Source organism: Parasteatoda tepidariorum, chromosome 2 (assembly GCF_982258835.1).
Source record: "Parasteatoda tepidariorum strain Cologne lab strain chromosome 2, Ptep-v5.0, whole genome shotgun sequence".
Lineage (NCBI taxonomy): Eukaryota > Metazoa > Arthropoda > Arachnida > Araneae > Theridiidae > Parasteatoda > Parasteatoda tepidariorum.
In genome coordinates, this window is record NC_141756.1 from 100,725,760 (window position 1) to 100,744,429 (window position 18,670).

General features: G+C 29.3%; 1 protein-coding gene across 3 annotated transcripts; it reads left to right on the forward strand.

Moving 5' to 3' along the window:
• Positions 1–1,218: 1,218 nt before the first annotated feature.
• Positions 1,219–17,545, forward strand: LOC107442697 (DNA repair protein complementing XP-C cells homolog). Of its 3 annotated transcripts, none has more exons than XM_043049013.3 (7): positions 1,219–1,351; positions 4,819–6,869; positions 9,165–9,390; positions 10,871–11,039; positions 12,384–12,477; positions 13,783–13,876; positions 16,812–17,545. In XM_043049013.3, the coding sequence occupies exons 2-7, from the start codon at positions 4,843–4,845 to the stop codon at positions 16,902–16,904; spliced, it is 2,703 nt and encodes a 900-aa protein (XP_042904947.1). In that variant the 5' UTR covers positions 1,219–1,351; positions 4,819–4,842; the 3' UTR covers positions 16,905–17,545. The 3 variants fall into 3 exon arrangements, 2 of the variants coding, with proteins under 2 accessions (XP_042904947.1, XP_087014006.1); XM_087157880.1 differs by lacking the exon at positions 1,219–1,351 and adding an exon at positions 1,514–1,569; XR_011636216.2 differs by lacking the exon at positions 10,871–11,039.
• Positions 17,546–18,670: the final 1,125 nt, after the last annotated feature.

The following is an 18,670-nucleotide window of genomic DNA, read 5'->3' on the forward strand; positions in this document are numbered from 1 at the left end:
GAACATCCCTATGCAACTGAAAAGAGGAGGAGAGGGAAAGGGGTAGGGCCAAAAGCTTGGAACCGGTCTTTTCCCAAGATGGCGCAGTCGAACGTTGCGATCGCGAATACATAAGTACCAATGTTTTCAAATTAGTAGTAATTTTCAAATTCTAATTAATTTAGTTTCTCGCTAATTTAAAATTATAGATTAATTCTCTGTGATAACTAAACAGAAGTTACTTTTAAAAGTTTCAAGAGAGTAATTTACTTTTTAATAATTTTTCTTGAAGTAGGGAAAAGACTTTATTTTTATTTTAATCAAATTTTTTGTTATTTAATAAAATTATAAATACTATAAATATTTTAGATATTAACTTCATTGTTATGCTAAAAAAAATTTCTATGGTGAGCAATTAACGATGTAAAAATAAAGATTTACTTCAAATATATGTGCTTGCAAGTAAATATTATTTTTAGTTTAATATATTAAATTAATTTATATATAAATGCATATAAACGTAATTTGCTCGCGAAATTAATGTAATTTTAAATATGAAAAACAGAATACAATTCCAATTTTACTAATTCCATTTTTATCTTAAATTGATATTTTTCTTCGATTGATTGAGACAGATTTTTGACAAAATTGTTAATCTTTTAAATCAAAAAATTTTATTTAAGCTTCTATTTATTTTTTCTTTTAGTTAAGTTTTACCTTAATAATGTGGAAAAAACTATAGAATAGAATTTTTTTTTCGTTTTATTAAATTAAAAATAAGACACTATGCAGTTGTTTATGTAAAATTAAAATGTATCAAAGTTTCTAAAGTATAAACGTTTGAAATGATTTTTATAATTTTACTAAATTTTACAAAAATATTTTTGTAATTTTTTTTTCAAAATTCAAATTGAAAGTAAATATTGAAATAAATAATTTAAAAAATTAGTTATAAAAAAATTATATAAATGTAAAATAAATGTTTAGCAGTTGATTTATAAGTTTGTAATGCTTATAAAAGTTTTGTAAGCTTTAAAAGCGAAATATATGCCTCTGGGGATCGAATCACCAACTAAGTTTGCTAACTCGAATTTAATTAACTTTAAATTTCTTTCATTGTCTCCAAAAAAGTCTTTATAGTGTGTTTTAAGAAAAGACATGTGGACTTTGATTGCCATGTTAAGAGTAGGAAAATTCCGTGAAAACTAGGACTACGCCAACTACTAGCGCCACGTAAGGAGTGTATTAGTGGCTCGTCGCTTTTCGGAACTTGAGTGGTTTGTTTTGTATATGTCTGTACCGCATGTAGTTACGCAATGTTATATTCTCAGTAAATATTGAAATTGAAAACAAAATCCTTCATTTAAGATCGGTATTAAATTATTCGTTTACATAATTCCGCGATATAATTTAAATTTGACTTATTTATGATTAACCAATCATTTATGAATCATCAACTTATTTATAATGCCAATCTGTTTAAATCATTTTTCTTTTTAAAATGTTAAAATAAGTTTTTTCAACCTTATGATTGGCGCCAAAGTTAATTATTTTATGTGATGTGATAATGTACTGTACCTTGTAAAAAGGGTTAATTGATTTGTAGAATAATTATTGTATATAAATTTAGTTTTATATTTAGAATCGTTTCAGGTTAAGCAGTGTCCCTGTTTCAAAAATATTATTCAGGAAACATAAATTAAACATGAAAAAAATAATTTTTAGGTGCTAGATAATTACAGTTTATTATTCCCCATTTTGGGGTATCTAACAGGGTTCACAAAAACCCAAGTTTTTTAAAAAAACTTCTGCCCATGTCAGTTTTTTCATGACAAAAATCTAATTTTGTTGTAGGATAAGTGAGATTTTTTTTTATTCAATATATTCTACATGCGTACTTATTATACTGAATATAAGAATAAGATATAGTATACGCTGAAAAAATGTTCCAAATCAAAGAGATAAATAAAAGAAATAGTTATGAGAATAAATATTTCAGTCATTTTTCTGTCTTCTAAAAGTATGAATTGCATGATGATTAAGTTACTGAAATGAATATTAATAAATGTTATGTGATGAGTTTTAAATTGTAAATATACATTCATTAAATGAAATGTGCAGTATATCTTTTTGAAGCACATGATATGTTCATTTGTATTTTTCAATGTCTGAATGTTTTATGCTTCATAATGTACAAAAATTATCTAAAATATACTTTTTGCTCTTGAAATGAATGAAAGAAGATAATAAATTGTTGTATTCCGAGTATATAATTTAAGATTTTTATTGGACAAGAAATTAAATACTCCTCAGATTTAAATGATAATTTTGTATAAATAACTATATCATGAACAACTAATATCTGCAATATGCATTCATATTCCATAAATAAATAATTCCATTGGTTGTTCACTACATTATTTAATCTTTCTTTTATAATTAACTTAATTTTTACCAAATAAAATTTTCGCACACAAAAACAAGATTTAAAAATAATAAATAAGATGCATTTCTGATACTCCTTTAAATGTAAATATTAAATTTGAAATATCAGAAAATATTTATATCTGTTGTGTTGTTACTAATGCTAAATGCTTGAAGCAAATAAAAATTTGCCTGAGAAAAAAGCCATCAATATCTTATTAAAAGAAGAGACTGAGAACTAATGATGGTGGAAAAATTATCTTAATTTCTTCTTCTATAGCTCTACAGCCTTTTGTGGGCTCTGGATTGTTCTGCCATCCTATTCCATACAGCCCTCTGTTTTGACTTCTCCCTCCACCTACAAACCATCTTCAATAAAATTAAAAATTTTCACTCAATTTTTGCCTAGTTAAATATACAGTAAATAAATAGATTTTTTTATGTCTAAAGAAAAAATTGAAATAGAGACTTTCTAAGAAAATGTCTGTTTCAAGCGACCTTTAACATTTCCTTGGTGAAAACTTACTTAGTCACCCCATGCTCATCCTCCCTCAGTGGAAATATAGATCCCCACTACTAACCGATGTGGAAAGTCTTGGTTTCAAGTGTCCCAAAAAATTGAAAAATCACAGAAAAATATAAATAATAACTGAGCACTAAAAGATATTAAAATTTCGAAAATAAAAGTAAAAATTCGTTGCAATAACTGAATTTTTTTTTATCAAAACATTACAACACAATAAATTTTTGTGTCCCATCGGTTGGTGGCGTATGAAAGAGCCAATCATTTTACATGTTGACGAAATCGAACCAAAAAATCTCTCCATCATATGGTGGGGGCTAATATAATTCATGTAAATTCGTTATCCTAAATCCTCACTCACTCTTTTAAAAAATTGAAATCTTTGGATTATAATTTTTCGGGACAAAAATCTTTCTAAAATTTCTGGAAAAAAAAAAGAAAAAAAATTTTCACTTAATTATTCTTTATTTTTCATTATTTTCAAATGAGAATAGAAAAATCACGAGTATTTCTCTCCCCTCTGATGCGTAAGAAAAACATATATCAAATGTAATTCTGGACGGGGGAAAATTTAAATTTTGGGAAAATAAAACCATAGTTTTTTACAAAGTAAGGTAAAACAACATTGTTTTACCTTACTTTGTATTTCAGCACAAAGGTCGCCCTTATGTGTATTCATAGTTTTTTACTTAATAAAAAAAATATTTCTTGTTAGAACTCTGTATCATTCTGCGACAATGCCGGTATGATTCTTCCACGGGAGATTGGAAATGATAAAGTGTGAAAAAATCTACTTGGTTTAAAGATGAGTTTTTTCAAGTGAACCCAATCTGATAAAACCTTGATTTTTCTGGCCAATCTTGGCAGACCCTGTTACATAGCTGCCAACTCTACTGGATTTTCCAGTAGACTACTGGATTTTCCAGTAGACTACTGGATTTTACCAGTTTCTCCTGGACTACTACTGAAATTCTCCTGGTTTTTGTTCATTTTAGAAAATTCCCTAAAATTGATTAAGTTTAAATAAAAGAACCCTATTGAAATAGAAATTTTGTACAGATTATTACCTGCTTGCTTCAATATTTAAATAAGCATTTCTAATACATACTGAATTGTAACTCATTTATAGAAATCATTTCAAAACTTTTTTGTTCTAAAATTGTTCAGTTTATTTTTATTCAGAACTCTCTTTTTAAATTAATTTAAAAAAATATTTTAACTATCTTTGATGAATTAAATACCTATTTATATTTGAAATTATGATTAAACATAATACATAGTAACATTTCAAGTATGTTTAATGTCAATCATAACTGGAAAATATTACAGTTTTTCTCTTTTCATGACAATAAAAATCTCTAAAATTCCCTATGTGTAAAATTTTCAGTACATTATGCAACAATTATCATGTAATTTACATTAATTCATAAAATCTACTGGATTTTTTCCTATAGCTATGCTGGTATCTAGTGTGACACTTGTTACCTAAATGCTAATTATTAAACTGAAGTACTTTGATTTCAAACTATAGAAATACATAGTGTAGTAACTATATTCATTATTTTCTTAGTTGTTAACTTAACTTGTTTCAAATAGAAATAGAAGAAACAAAATTTTAAAATTATTTTAGTTTAATAAGTAAAATTATATTTAGAATTATTTTTAGCTAAAGTAAATTACCCTAAAGCAGGTACCCTTTGTGGTAAGCAATAACATAAAGTGGAAGTAATTAATGCTAGATATTTTCAAGTTTTTATTGTTTGAAATATTTAAACGTATCAAGACAATTCTGAATCAAATTTCAGTATGTTAAAGATTGTTAAAGCATGTTAAAGATTTTTTTTTAACAAACTTTTAAACTATAATCTAAAATAATAATTATTATTTTATAGAAAGCAGGAAGAACCTTCACAACTATGGAGAACAGTAATGAATTTGAAGAAACACCTTTAAGAAGATCAAGACGCAAGCCTAAGGAAAAGAATACAGTTCAAAAGCTGGATGTGGATATTACTTCTATCAAAGGCATTACTGTTGTTGAAAATACACTTGTAAGAAGATCAGGGCGTAAACCCACGAATAAAAAGAATGATGACCAAAATTCAAAAACTGATCAAGCTATTTCGAATTTAAATCAAGATCAAATGTTAAAAACCTCAAAGAGTGTGAACAAAAAATTTAAAGTCAAAAATGAAATTTCCTCTCCAAAATTTGAACCAACTTCTGTTGATATTTCGGGGTTTGGTTTGAAAGATTTAAGTCCTTCTTTGCCTGAGATGGCAAAAATAAAAACAGAATTAGTAAAATCATTTGATATGCAGCCATTAATAGATTACAATTACACTATTGATGCTCAAGAAAAAATATCTTCTGAAAAACCAAAAGTGCAAAGGAATAGAAAACGAAAAGCAAGAGACCTTGTAGAGGATAGCGTATCGCCTGAAAAAAACGAAAAAACTGCGTCTAAAAAGAAATTAACCTCAAAAAACATATCAACTAAAGTTCAAGGGGAAAAGGAGCCTGAAATTTCATTTGAACCAATCATGAAAGAAAAACTGTTAATAGAAAATAATAATTCTGCTTTTATTGGCTCATCAACCAGCGAAAAAACGGTTTTGCAAGTTCTTGCTCAGCATGAGTTAGGTGCAGGCAGTGAATCACCTCCTAAAACACTGATCAAAGAGAGCTGTGATTCGAGTAGTGAGTCAGATTGGGAAGAAGTTGAAGAAAGAACAGAGGTGAGCCTTGATGATTACAATCCAGTCATTCCCAAAGATGGCGTAGAAATTACTATAGATTGTCCAGAACTCAATGTACGCAAACGAAAGAAAAAACAGTTCGATCACATGGAATACATTAGACTTTATATTAATCGTGAACGAAAAGATCATCAATTAAATGTACATAAAACTCATATATTATGTCTATTAGCTCATGGGTTATTTGTAAATAATATTCTAAACCTGCCCTATTTAAGAGCTTTAGCACTTTCCTATCTGCCCTCAGATTTGTTAGCAGTGACAGCTGGTCGAAAGATAGACAAAGCGGATTCTGGTGTTATACGTAATGTGGTTTCTTGGTTTTGCGAAAATTTCAGTTTTGAAAATAAGCAGTTGCCTTTCATTGATTTCCAAGAACGTATGCCTAACTACTTTCAGGAGCGAAAATCCTCAAGTCCATCTGAGTACAATTTACTGTTCGTAGTATTTGCTAGAGTTTTAGGTTTTAAAAGTAGACTTTGTGTTTCTCTTAATCCTGTTAGTCACAAAGCAAAAAATTTATTGAAAAAACCGTGCTCGAAGGAAAAGGTTGAGCGTGGCCCAAAGGAAGAGCTCAAAAAATCAATAGTTGCGACAAAAGACAAAAAAGTTAAATCTGATATTTCACTTAAAGAAAAGAAACTTCAACTCCGGCGATCTAAGAAAGCTAAAAGCTGCAAATTAAGCAGCGGTGAAGATGAAGATTTTGTTGAGACGAACTCTAAAAAAATCAAACAAGTAAAAAAGATGTCTAAAAATATTTCAGGAAAACGATCCAATCGCAATGTCTTATCTAGTGATTCGGAGCCTGATACTCCAGAAAACCAAAGTTTTGAGGAAGATAAGATCATCTGCTGGTGTGAAGTTTTTTCTAAACCAGATAAACAATGGATTTCTATTGAATGTACTAATGCTATTGTTGATAAACCTTATGATATTGAAAAATTACTTCCAAAACCTGTGGCATATATTTTAGGTTATGATAATGATTGTTACGTAAAAGATTTAACCAAACGTTATTGCAGTGAATATATGACTTCAACTTTAAAATTAAGAGTTGACTCAGATTGGTGGGAAGAAACACTTGAATACTTTGCTCCTCCAAACTCAAAATTAAATAAAGACGAAGAAAAGAAATTGGAGGAAATTTTAGTCAACAAACCATTACCTAAAACAGTTGGAGAGTAAGTTCTTGCTTTGTTTTGTAATTTTGAAAAAAGTGTCATAACCAAAAATCAGAGAACCATTTATAGTTTGTCTATGCTAAGAACTCCTCCTGCCACAAAGGTTGTCTGGTGCTATGGAAACAAGAGACCAATGGACGAGATTTCCTTTCTCTCTGCGACTCGAGCCGAAACCACTCCAAAACAGTTATCTCGCACCCTTACTTAAAATAGTCATACATCGTTACCGTAGTCACCACCACAAGTCCATACGAATATCTGGGGGGATCTTATTTTGGACAAACTATAGTCCCATAGTACTTAAAATAGTGACATGACTAACTATTTAAAAAAATAATAATAATTTAACAGAAAAGGGCTCAGAGTGTAAAAACTTGAAAAATCAGATTTTACATGCTTGATTTGCCGTTTTATTCATATGCATTGCAGCACCTCAGTTTTTTAGGCAGGCGAAATTAAAATACAAGGAATAGTTTTCTAAATCTCGCATACAAAAGAGCAAAATCAACTTCTTTTTTGTCTTCCATCTGCTAGAAAATAGATTTTTTTTTATGATTTAGTTTTTAACTTAATTTAAAGCAAAGATTCATAAAAAATTTTTCTACTTATCTGAAGTATTAAAGTTGATTTTAAGAGATTTCAACTTATTAAAGAGGACGACGACCTATACCCAATATGCCCTATTTCAACGTTGCCCATAGTTTCGCCTCTAGCCTCTAGTTGTGGCCTCTAGTTTCGCCTCTAGTTGTGGTTTTAAAAATGTCTGCTTTTAATTTTAATGCAATATTATTATGACAGGCAAATTTCAAATCATGCATTTGAATATGAACTTCTTTAAATACGTACTTGAATAATAACTGCTGTATATCTTGACGTAGAAGTCAGCTTTTTAAATCCTCAATGTTTGATGAAAATCAGTGGGTTGACTTGTAAATCAGTAATAAGGTCAGACATTTGCTGATCGTGAAATATTGAGGCATTATTAACAATGAGAAATATATCAATAACACTATCATATTACCCTTTTAAAAAACTTCTTTTCAATTTGTTATGTGCAATTTTGCTATATGTCATCTATATGTATTAAAATAAAGAATTTGTGTTCCCCGCATACCGAAAATTTTCTTACGCATATTAAAAACTAGGGGGTGGACTTAGGGTCGGTGAAGAGTATTACATTTTTCATTAAATCTGTAATGGTTAGCAATCATGAATTTGGATATCTAGCAGTACTGAGTCTGTTATTCAAAGAAATTTTTAACAACATCTAAAAATTTGATGGCAATAAGCAGATGGTTCCACCTACCAGTGAATATACAAACTGATGGGCACTCAATATCATACTGAATTAAAAGAAACATTAAATCATGTTCAATCAAATCGTATTCAGCTCTGTGGCAGAATTTTTTTGGGCTTTCTGCAACAAACTTCTCTATCACTAATATCTTTCTGCAAGATACTATTAATATGCATGTTATTAATTAAATTTTTTAATTTAAAGTAACAGAAGCGTTGTATTTGCAAAAAAAGCCTATTTGGATATAAGATTGTATATATTTTTATTTTAAATGAGTATGTAATATTTTATTCTAATATCATGAGCGATATTCTTCTATTTTGTAACAGGAAAACACAGTAATTATTTTTTTTCGCGTTTCTTAAATCATCATCACCACATAAAAAATAATCAAAAATCGTTAAATCTGAGAAAGAAAAGCAATTTTTTTTATTTTTCCCAAATAAGAATTAAAAAAATCATGAGTATTTCTTCCCCTCTGATGCGTGAAAAAGGCATCTATTGAATATAGTTGTGGAGGAAAAAAATCTTTCAATCATTTCTACAGAAAGAAATTTTTTGCTTCAATATTCTTTATTTTTCATTCTTCTCAAAAAGAATTGAAAAATTTCTTTCCCTTCCAATGCGAGAAAGAAGCATCTTTTAAATATAGTTTTGTAGAGAAAAAAAATTCAAAAATTTTTGCAGAAAAGAAAACTTAAATTATTTACTTTCTAAAGGTAAATTCTTTCTGCAAGAACTCTTTAACATTTTGTGACAATGTCGCTGTGTCACCGCGATTCTGACACGGGGGTATTTAGTGTTAAATACTTAATAAAAAATACAGGTTCAAAGTCATAATTTGGCAACAAAAAAAAAGCAAAACGATGTACGTCAAGTCGATTGAGTTAGTTATTTTTCAACTTTTAAAGGACAATAAAGCTAATTGCCAGAGTTGGCCATTATTCTTTTTTAAAATCTTGTTTATACTCCATTTATCTTTTTTTTTTTTTTTTTAGGTTTAAAAATCATCCACTCTATGCTCTGAAAAGGCATCTTTTGAAATTTGAGGCAATCTATCCACCTGATGCAGCGCCTGTCGGTTTCCTACGAGAGGAGCCTGTCTATGCGAGAGATAATGTGTGCAAACTTCATTCACGTGAGACGTGGGTGAAAGAGGCTAGAGTAGTCCGTGCTGGTGAGGAACCATACAAGATTGTAAAAGCACGCCCAAAGTGGGATCGAGTAAGTTTCCTATATTGAAAAAAGATGGGGAGGTATAATCTTTAATAACAAAACATGCCTTACTCAAGCTTGCAGCGGTGCTAACTATTATGATTTATCAGTAATTATTGCATTTTGGTAGTCAATATAATTGCTTTATGGTTGAGTTATAAAGATTACGGTTTTTGAGAATTTTTGTAATAGTGACATTTCGATAGTTTTTCTTTTTTTTTTTCCTTTATAACTACCAATTTCCATGTGGTTTGTAAAATCCCTATTACGATACATGAGTTACTAATTATGCATTTAAATAATCACTTTTTGATGCAATTTGTTTTTGACGATTACATCGTAAATCCAAGTTATTTTTCAATAATTTTCTTGGCAATGCATTCCCACATGGTTTCAAAAATTCCAATTTTTATGTGTATTTCAAATCATGCATTTTGACACACTTTATTTATGCTGATTACATCCTAAATTAAATTTTTTTTTTTCTTTTTGCTATTATTACTATGTTTTTTTCACGTGATTTTGACAATTTTGTTATTTTAACTACTACTATGGCTACTACTATTAAATATATTATAACATGCGCATTTTTAATCACGCATTCAAATAATAACTTTTTGATTCATTTCATTTGTGTGAATTTCATTGTAAGTATAAGTTATTTTTCCGTTGTTTTTTCTGCAGTTGGCGCCATTCACGTGGCATTTAGAATCCCCAATATTTAATTTAATGTTATAGTAAAATGATGAATTCAAAAAGTGGAGGAAGGCGTGAACTTTTAAACTGCTCGCTGTTTGTAATTTTGTTAATTTCATGAAGCTTAAAAAAAACATTTCCTATTTAAAACTCATGAAACCTCTAATAATTCAAGAAATAGGAATAATATCTGAAGTATAATTCCAAATGAATATTAAATCTTATTTTGTACTATAATGGTTTTGTTTTAATCTTTGCTTTTTGTTTAAACCCTATTAATGTTTTTTAATTAAAATATTTATTTCAAATTTATATTATTCATTAAAGTATACACGTATTCATATTTTACACTTTCATTTTATGATAAGCATTACACTTTTTTGTTGAAACATTTTTTTCTTTTACTCAGTATATTTATTTTTTGAAAAGTCAACAATTGATTTTTTTTTTAAATAGTATCAGTTTTTTCATTTTTAAATGAGTTCTAATAATTAAAAATATTTCATTTTCTGCAAATATGTTACATAGATTATTGATAAAAAAATTTTAGCTCTTGAAACACTATTGTTTTTATAAAATTATCATATTTGCTGCCAATATGACTAAATATGCGTGCTTCTTTCATTAGTCAAGCTGTTGTGCAAGTAACCCTTCACTCAGAAAGGTTGTGCACACCTACTCCAGCTTCTCAAGCTTATAAGAGAAAAAAAAAAATTTTTGACCAAATTTTTCTTCTCCGTTTACTGATACTTGAAAGTTAATATTTTTATTAAAAGGGGAAATTAAATTACAGATTGCTGGTGTAATGAGGACAGATTTACCTCTTGAAGTGTTTGGTTTTTGGCAGACAGACCCGTATGAACCACCCACTGCAGAGGGTGGGAAAGTGCCCAGAAATGAATATGGAAATGTTGAGCTGTTCAAACCTTGCATGCTACCGCACGGAACTGTACATCTACAAAGTAGGCTTTCTACATTTTAATAGCTTTATCATTCCTAAAATCTTCAGTATTGACTTTTTGTCATACTAGTTTTTATCCAAATTGTGAAGATTTTTACTTATTATTTCTTACTTACTTAAATATGTGTAATTACATTTTAATGTAGCCATTATTATTAATTTAAACTTTGTTTTTCTGAATATTGTTTAATTGAAACTAATCTTGAATTTTTTTGAAAATTATTTGAAACAGTGTTCATATGGGTCCTTAAAAAGTCTTTGGTTTATAAAATTGTTGCTAAGGTCCCTAAAAAGTGTTGAATTTTGATGTTTTTTTTTCTCCTTCCTTTGCTGGCTTTCTGGTTTTTAACATCATTCTTATGTTGCCCCGCAAGAAGAATCTGCTATTAAAATGTTTAAATTCAGTGAGGTTTACTTTCTTTTTTTTTCTTCCATATTTGAGTACAACCCCTAGGTTAGAGGTCAGAAAATTTTACGGAGTATGCCAAATTTCATTTCAAAATACTTTGTCTCCTGTCATGCACAAAATTATTGAAACAAAATTTGGGTAATTGTTTTTTTTTTTTTTTTCTTTTTTTTTTTCTTTAATTGGCCAAATTTTATTTCAAAATACTTTGTCTCCTCTCATGCACAAAATTATTGAGAAACAAAATTTGGGTAATTGTTTTTTTTTTCCTTCAATTGGCAGCTCTACATTATAGAAAGTTAGTGAAGATATTGAGGATACTTCGCAAATTGAATATTAATCGCAATTATTTTGATATTTTATCGATTGCACGTATAATGGCATTGTTTCATTTCAAATAAATAACCCCATTTTTTTTTCTTGTTCATTTCCTGAAGGAAAAAAACTTACATAGTTTTTACTTATAGACTTACATAGTTTTTACTTACATATTTGTTTCTAAAAAAGGTTATAAACAGACTTTCAACATCTTGCATAAATAGTAATTTCACATATTTTTATTTATAATTATCTAATACATATTTATAATAGATTGCGATTTTCTACACCAAAATTTTGGAGTTTTGACAGCATTCGTCAAAAAAAGAGGTTTACTTTCGAAAGGAATAACGAACATCACTGATAATTTTGTATGTACTTTTATTTAAACTTACTTCGCATTTATAATAGTTAATAATCATTTTCTACACCAAAGTTTTAGGTTTTTGTCAATTGTTAAAAACTGGGTGAAAAAGGTATTTTGACATAAAGTGTAAAACCAGATAGAACTATCAACCCTACTATTTAGTCATACTAAATTCACTTGTTCTACACTTTACTTAAATAAAAATATTTTTCATGTCCCATTTCTCAAAATAACTTCTTTTCTCTTTACTATAGTTCCATGTTTGAATCGCATTGCAAAAAAGTTGGGTATTGACTGCAGCGCAGCTGTTGTTGGTTTTGATGGCCATAAAGGAAGCATTCATCCAGTGTATGTAGTTTCTCATAATTTATGTTGATATACATTATTTTATAACCATCCAATTTTTGGCTTTATGACTACTAATGTTCTACACCATAGCCTTGTCCCAATCCAGAAGACAAGGGAGCTCCTGGATCAATTATTGGGAGAAATTTGCCTTCTTGGAAAGCTTTCTGATAGAAATAACCCTCATTTGTGTTACATGGGGAGGAAAACCTCCCATGGTTAGCCAGATGCCAAGGGGACTCTAACCCATGATCAACATAACATATATTTTCATTTTATGTTACAGTAGACCGATTATCCGGGAGCAGTACTATCCGGATTTTAAATTTCCCAGTTTTCTAGATCGGCAAAAAAGTGCAATTTATAGATGTTTCATTGAACTCTTGATTAATAAATTCTATGAATATATTGAGTATTATTGCATGTGTGAGAAAAATACTGAGCAAATCTATAAAAATGAATAGGTAGTATATTTTATCTGAAGCTGGGAAAGGATACTGTTGAAAGTACTGTATTAATGGCATCTGAACATTAACTATTTATTTTATTCTCTGGTAGCTTCTCTTTATTTATTTAGGGTTTGAAAAATTCTAGATGACAAAATTTCATGATATGACTAATTTTTCGAAGTTTTATTTTTGATTGGCTTTTGAATCCAACCATTGATGTTTTTTCACATCACAAGATTCTACATTTTAATGTATAGTCGGGATTTGCATGAAAAGATATTCTTCTTCAGTCTTGACTAGTTTTTTCTTATATATGTTGCTGTGAATGGCTGAAATTGGTGGTTGTTGGCAATCACATAGTCGGTTGTGTAAATGTCCGAACTATGTACTAGGTCTAGTTAAGTGCCACTGCCCATTTTACATTTAACCGGCATGCCCTACATAATTATTTTTTTTTTTTAAGATTTAAGTGCCACTGTCCGGTATGCATTTAACCGGTACTCCTTATGCTGAGGTTTCTCCTAATCTATCCTCAGCTGATATTAAAGTATGGACGAATAAATTAATATCAAATATTTCAGGCATTCACTAAAGCGACTGTGTGATTTTTGACATTCGCAGTAACATTTATATATATGAAATAGTAACAGTAATCTTTGTTTTACTTTGAAAAGGTGCAGTTTTATTCCTCAAAAAGTGCCTTTTTGTTTCTGAAAAAGTACCTTTTTTAATAAATGCACCCTACCCCTTATTAAAAATTTAAAAAAGTGAACTCTGTGTAACGTATAAATTTATAAAATTTTAATTTTCTTTTCTTCGAAAATGTCTATTCTCATGCCTTGATATTTGATTTTATTAGATTTGATGGCTTTGTTGTCTGTGAAGAATTTGAAGATACCCTTATAGCTGCATGGGAGGAAGAGCAAGTGAATGCAAAAAAGCGTGAGGAAGAAGTAAGGAAATGGAAGGGGAAAAATTTGACTTTTTTATTTAACTTTACATATTTAGCTTCTAAAATAGCTCATAGTTTTTTCGAATTTTTCAAAACCTTAAATTAATATACAAGAATGGTAGAAATGATTCTAATGTTCAGCAGTATAAGTGCCATTTCATTAGAAATAATTCCTTTTGTGTTCATAAAACTCGCTTAAATATGTATTTCTTCATTTGGTAGACTTCTGGTGTCCTATCAATCCTACTTAACTTAGTAGGATTGAATTACTTTATCCTACTTGACAAATTCTACTTAACTTAAAGGGAATGTAAAAAAGGCTAAATAACTGTGAGGGGGAACTCTGTTTTTCATCTAAAAGTTTAGTTGCCGGAAAAAAGCATTAAATATCTGTTTTAAATTCACTTGAAAAAGTTGTAGAATTAGCTTGAGATACTTTCTCTCCCAAAAACTGCAGAATTCAACAACAAAGAAAGTTTTACAATTACCGACTGTCTGGAAAACATCCCTGAGGATGATCCGAAGACATGCCATTCGCAATTTTGATCCTCTGCAGAGGGGATGCTTTGGTAGCCTGATGACCTGAGCGCGGAGTCTAGCACTTTATGGTGGAACAGTTTAACACTGACTGATACCGCTCAAGCTTGGTCACTTCACAGGCTGATCAAAGTGGTCACCCATCCGCTTACTGACGGCAGGCTTACTGAGTGGTGCTTGACTTCAGTGTCTTTACGATCAGTCCACAGCAGGACTAGTACCAAAAAGAACGTGGCTACTGTAACTGGAAGACTAACTTCAATTTTACAGCCATTAAAATCATTGAACCAACTGTTGTATGTAAGAGTGAAAGATATTCATGTCACATCATAACATCTAAATGACTCTTGAAGCAGGACTCCCATGGGTCAGGGAAAACCTGGAATTGTCAGGGAATTTTGACTCTAAAAAACTGGGAAAGTTGGCTTGGCAAATTCCTACATCATACCTGGAAAATTACCAGTCGTCGAATTATCAGTAACAGTAATTGAAATTCAATTTAATTAATTCCAACATCTATTAAAATTATTTGTTGTAAAAAATCCACATTTTAGAGAAACTTTTCAATGTTTCCCTCCTCCTTCAATATTTTTTTGCTCACCAAATCTAATATTTAACATAAAAATCAAAGTTTTCTGATGAAAAATTGCAAGGTATAGATAAAATTAGGTCTAGATTTACATTGACATTTTCCTGGAAATGTCAGTGAGGTTTTTTTTTTTTTCTGGAACCCTGTTGAAGCCCAGCCAGAGCCAATTATCAAATGTAAGCAAATATATTTTCGGTTTTATTTATATAATAATAAATATTTATGGAGTAAAATAAATTTTAATCATTATTTTGAAAATAAATTCTAGTTTTTATTTTATAAAAATTCGGTACGAACTACTTATGTAATGTACTTAATTTTAAATTCTATAGAGCGAATAAAACAAAATGAAAATAATATATCCTTAGCAATTTCAGAAGAGAAACAACAGTTTTAAATCACAGCCTTGTCTGTCCCTGTTATATGCCTTTCTGTTTATCATTACTAGTTGGCTGCTCACAATTATTTGAAGTTCAGAATATGCTATGGCAAATATTTAGTTATTGTTTTGTTCGAAGGATGCCATTTTAGGATCCATACCCTCTTCAGATCCTGTTGACTGAAATCAGTTTTTAGAAGAAATCAGCAAACTGAATTTCACCAATTAATATCTCTTTTAAACTTTTTTTTTTAATTAAAATGGCTTTTTTTTTTCCTTTTATAAGTTAGCAAATATTTTCAGAACACATTTTAATGAAAAAATGGGATTAATGCTTCTGTTACACAATTATGCAAAAAATGAAGGTCTATAAACAATGTTAGTGTTTGCTTACACAAAATTTATACTATTGTTGTGTCTAAATTTGCTTTAGTTTTCATTTTACCCCCAATGTTTTGAAACGTTAATCAAAATTAATTTAAGGTTTTTTTTTAAAAAAAATTAATAATAGAAATTTTTAGAAATAGGACAACAAATAAGTAGAGAGATATTAATGGCTTCATGAAAAAATCATTGATTTATTAATCTGGTGTAAAAAGAGGTATTGAGTTTACTGTTATTTTTATCTTGATTGCTGTAAAAAATGAAAAATGTATGAAAATTTTTTAGAAATCATTGATTTAATATATGTGCCATTATCATGAAAAGTTACATTTTCAAGTAGTGAGTTATAAATTTCTGAAAATTATGGTAAGCAACATTATATTGTGTTAAGTGGTTAAAAATTATGTTCAGTCTTGAAATTTTTTCAGAGTGGCACTCCATGCAAACCCAATCATACCGTTGATCACGAAATTGTGAAGCATTAACCTCCTAGCACAACCAACCTAAACCTAACCAAAGACAGCCTGTTGTGGAAATGCTTTACTGCTGAAAATTTTCTATAATGCATTTTTCAAATTGTGTAAATCTCTAAATTGATAAAGACTGGGGTCAAATGCTAGCTGACAGTTAAGATTTTTTTAATGAGACTTATTTTAAGAACCAAAATCATTCACAAATTCATTTTTTTATTATATGTTAATCTTTTTAACCTGATATATGAATATTTCATGTTCTTTATTATATTCTATGTCATGACTTTTCAGCATTCCCCATTTTACAAATATTTGTAAATCTTCTTTGAAACCATTTATCTTGTTATATATATATTTTATTCACTTTTCGAACGTTACCTTTCTAGTAGTAGTTCTGTTTGCTTTCTCATGCTTTCAAGAAGTGATGGAATTTATTTTATGAACAACTGCCTGTTTTTCCTATCATTTGTGGTTATCTTTCTCCCATGATAATCTTCCTTATTTTATGTTATTTACAACTAATGAAAAAAAAACTTTATTATTATAGCATATTTATGTTTTTTTTTTATTTTAGAAAAGAGAAAAGCGAATTTATGGCAATTGGAAGAAATTAATAAAAGGTTTACTCATCAGAGAAAGAATTAAATTGAAGTACAACGTGAAATGAAATTGCATTTTCAAGCATTTTAACTACCTCTTTCATTAACATCGAAATATTTTTTTTCTGTTTCTTCATTTTATTCATTCAACTATTTCTTTGTATTCTACAAAATTTCCAACATCTGTGATATTGGGTGAAAAAAAAACTTTCATTTGTGTTCTTTTGTACATATCATTATTCAACATTTTAAAAATGTTTCATATGAATAGGGATTTAAAAAATTAAGTATAAATATCACTTAAGAAAATTTTCCTTGCAAATTCTCTTTTATTAATGATTTAAAAGTGTAAAAAAAAGTGAGTGCAGACAAACCTAGAATAAGCCACGACATACTGAAAAGTAAAATTTACAAATGAAAATAAATTATGAGTTGATAACTTAAGATTATGAGAGGGAGAAGTTCTCTTCTAATAATTTGTTTGCATTTTAATATTTTGAAGTAATATTTTCAGACTTCATGACTTAACTCTAGGTTTGTCTGAACTTACCTTTTCTTCTGGTATGGTGTCCTCTTAAAATGCTAAGATATGTTTTAACCCACCCATCTTAGTGCTAAAATAATAAATTTCTTTCCACGATTACTGAGGTGATATGCAATAAATGTAGACATATATAAACTGTAAAGAAAGTAAAATATTTGATACTTAGATTTTGCTCATCATTTCTTTGTTAGTGTTTTTATTTTTATTAATAATTTCTGATGAACTAGAAATTGAAAATCCCATTATTACCTATCCACTTTAGAGCTCGTTTACAATACATGATCATCAGCTCAATTTCAATCAATATAGTGAAACCTTTCGGGAGCAACCACTCACTGTTCCACAGTAAAATGATTGTTGATGGAGGTTGGTCATTCTTAGAAGTTACCTCCATTGAATTCAAAGGTACATGATATTTCGCAAAAGATTTTAATTTTCGTGTCATTTTCTTGCTGTGGAAATATCACTTTTGTTGGCGTCATGAAAAGACGAATCCGTGAATAAAATTTAGCATCTATTTTAAATACATAATTGTTTTCTGTTACCATAATTTTATATAGAGATGGCCCAAGAGGGTACATCTATTCATTTGTATTGTAATAAATGTTTAATCACTTTCGTTATCATTCTGGCAACTCTTTCTAGGTGCACTAATTGTTATGGCAATTAAGAAGAGAAAAAATTTATCGACTTGTTTTGGTGGGCGATCACGCCAAGCCTGTTAATCAAATCTCATCGCTAATCTCTTCTTTTCTTTTCGGATTTTGACGGAGCCCTACTCTTGAATGAGTGCTAGAAAAAAATCCGTTATGACACGTTAACTCAGCCATAACCGGAGGTTCTTTTTTGAAGGCTACAAAATCAGCCTCTGCTGCAGCGTAAGAAAAAACTACCATTTGTCACTGATAAAGAAAGTAGGAACTGTGCTTTTTTTTTTTTAATGTTATAACAATTTATCATATCTAGGGTCTAGATGCAGCAGGTCAAACTTAGCGAGCCCTAACAACAGTTTTTTTACAGCCTTTTTAATACTAAATCAACCAGTTCTAGATTTCCTCTGGAACCCTGTAAAATCAGGAATCACAATAAATAATCTCCAATTTATAAAGGGGGGGAGGACGTGACAAATAATAAAGGTGAGCCGAACTTTTGGGATCCTATTATTCAGACAATTGCTAGGCTTCTTAACTGAGTCGCAAGTCTTAGAAAATCCAATTAAGTCCCAATTTTTTTTTTTTTAGTTCTGCAAGTTAAATTATGAATATTTATTTTTCGAACTTTTGCTGAAAT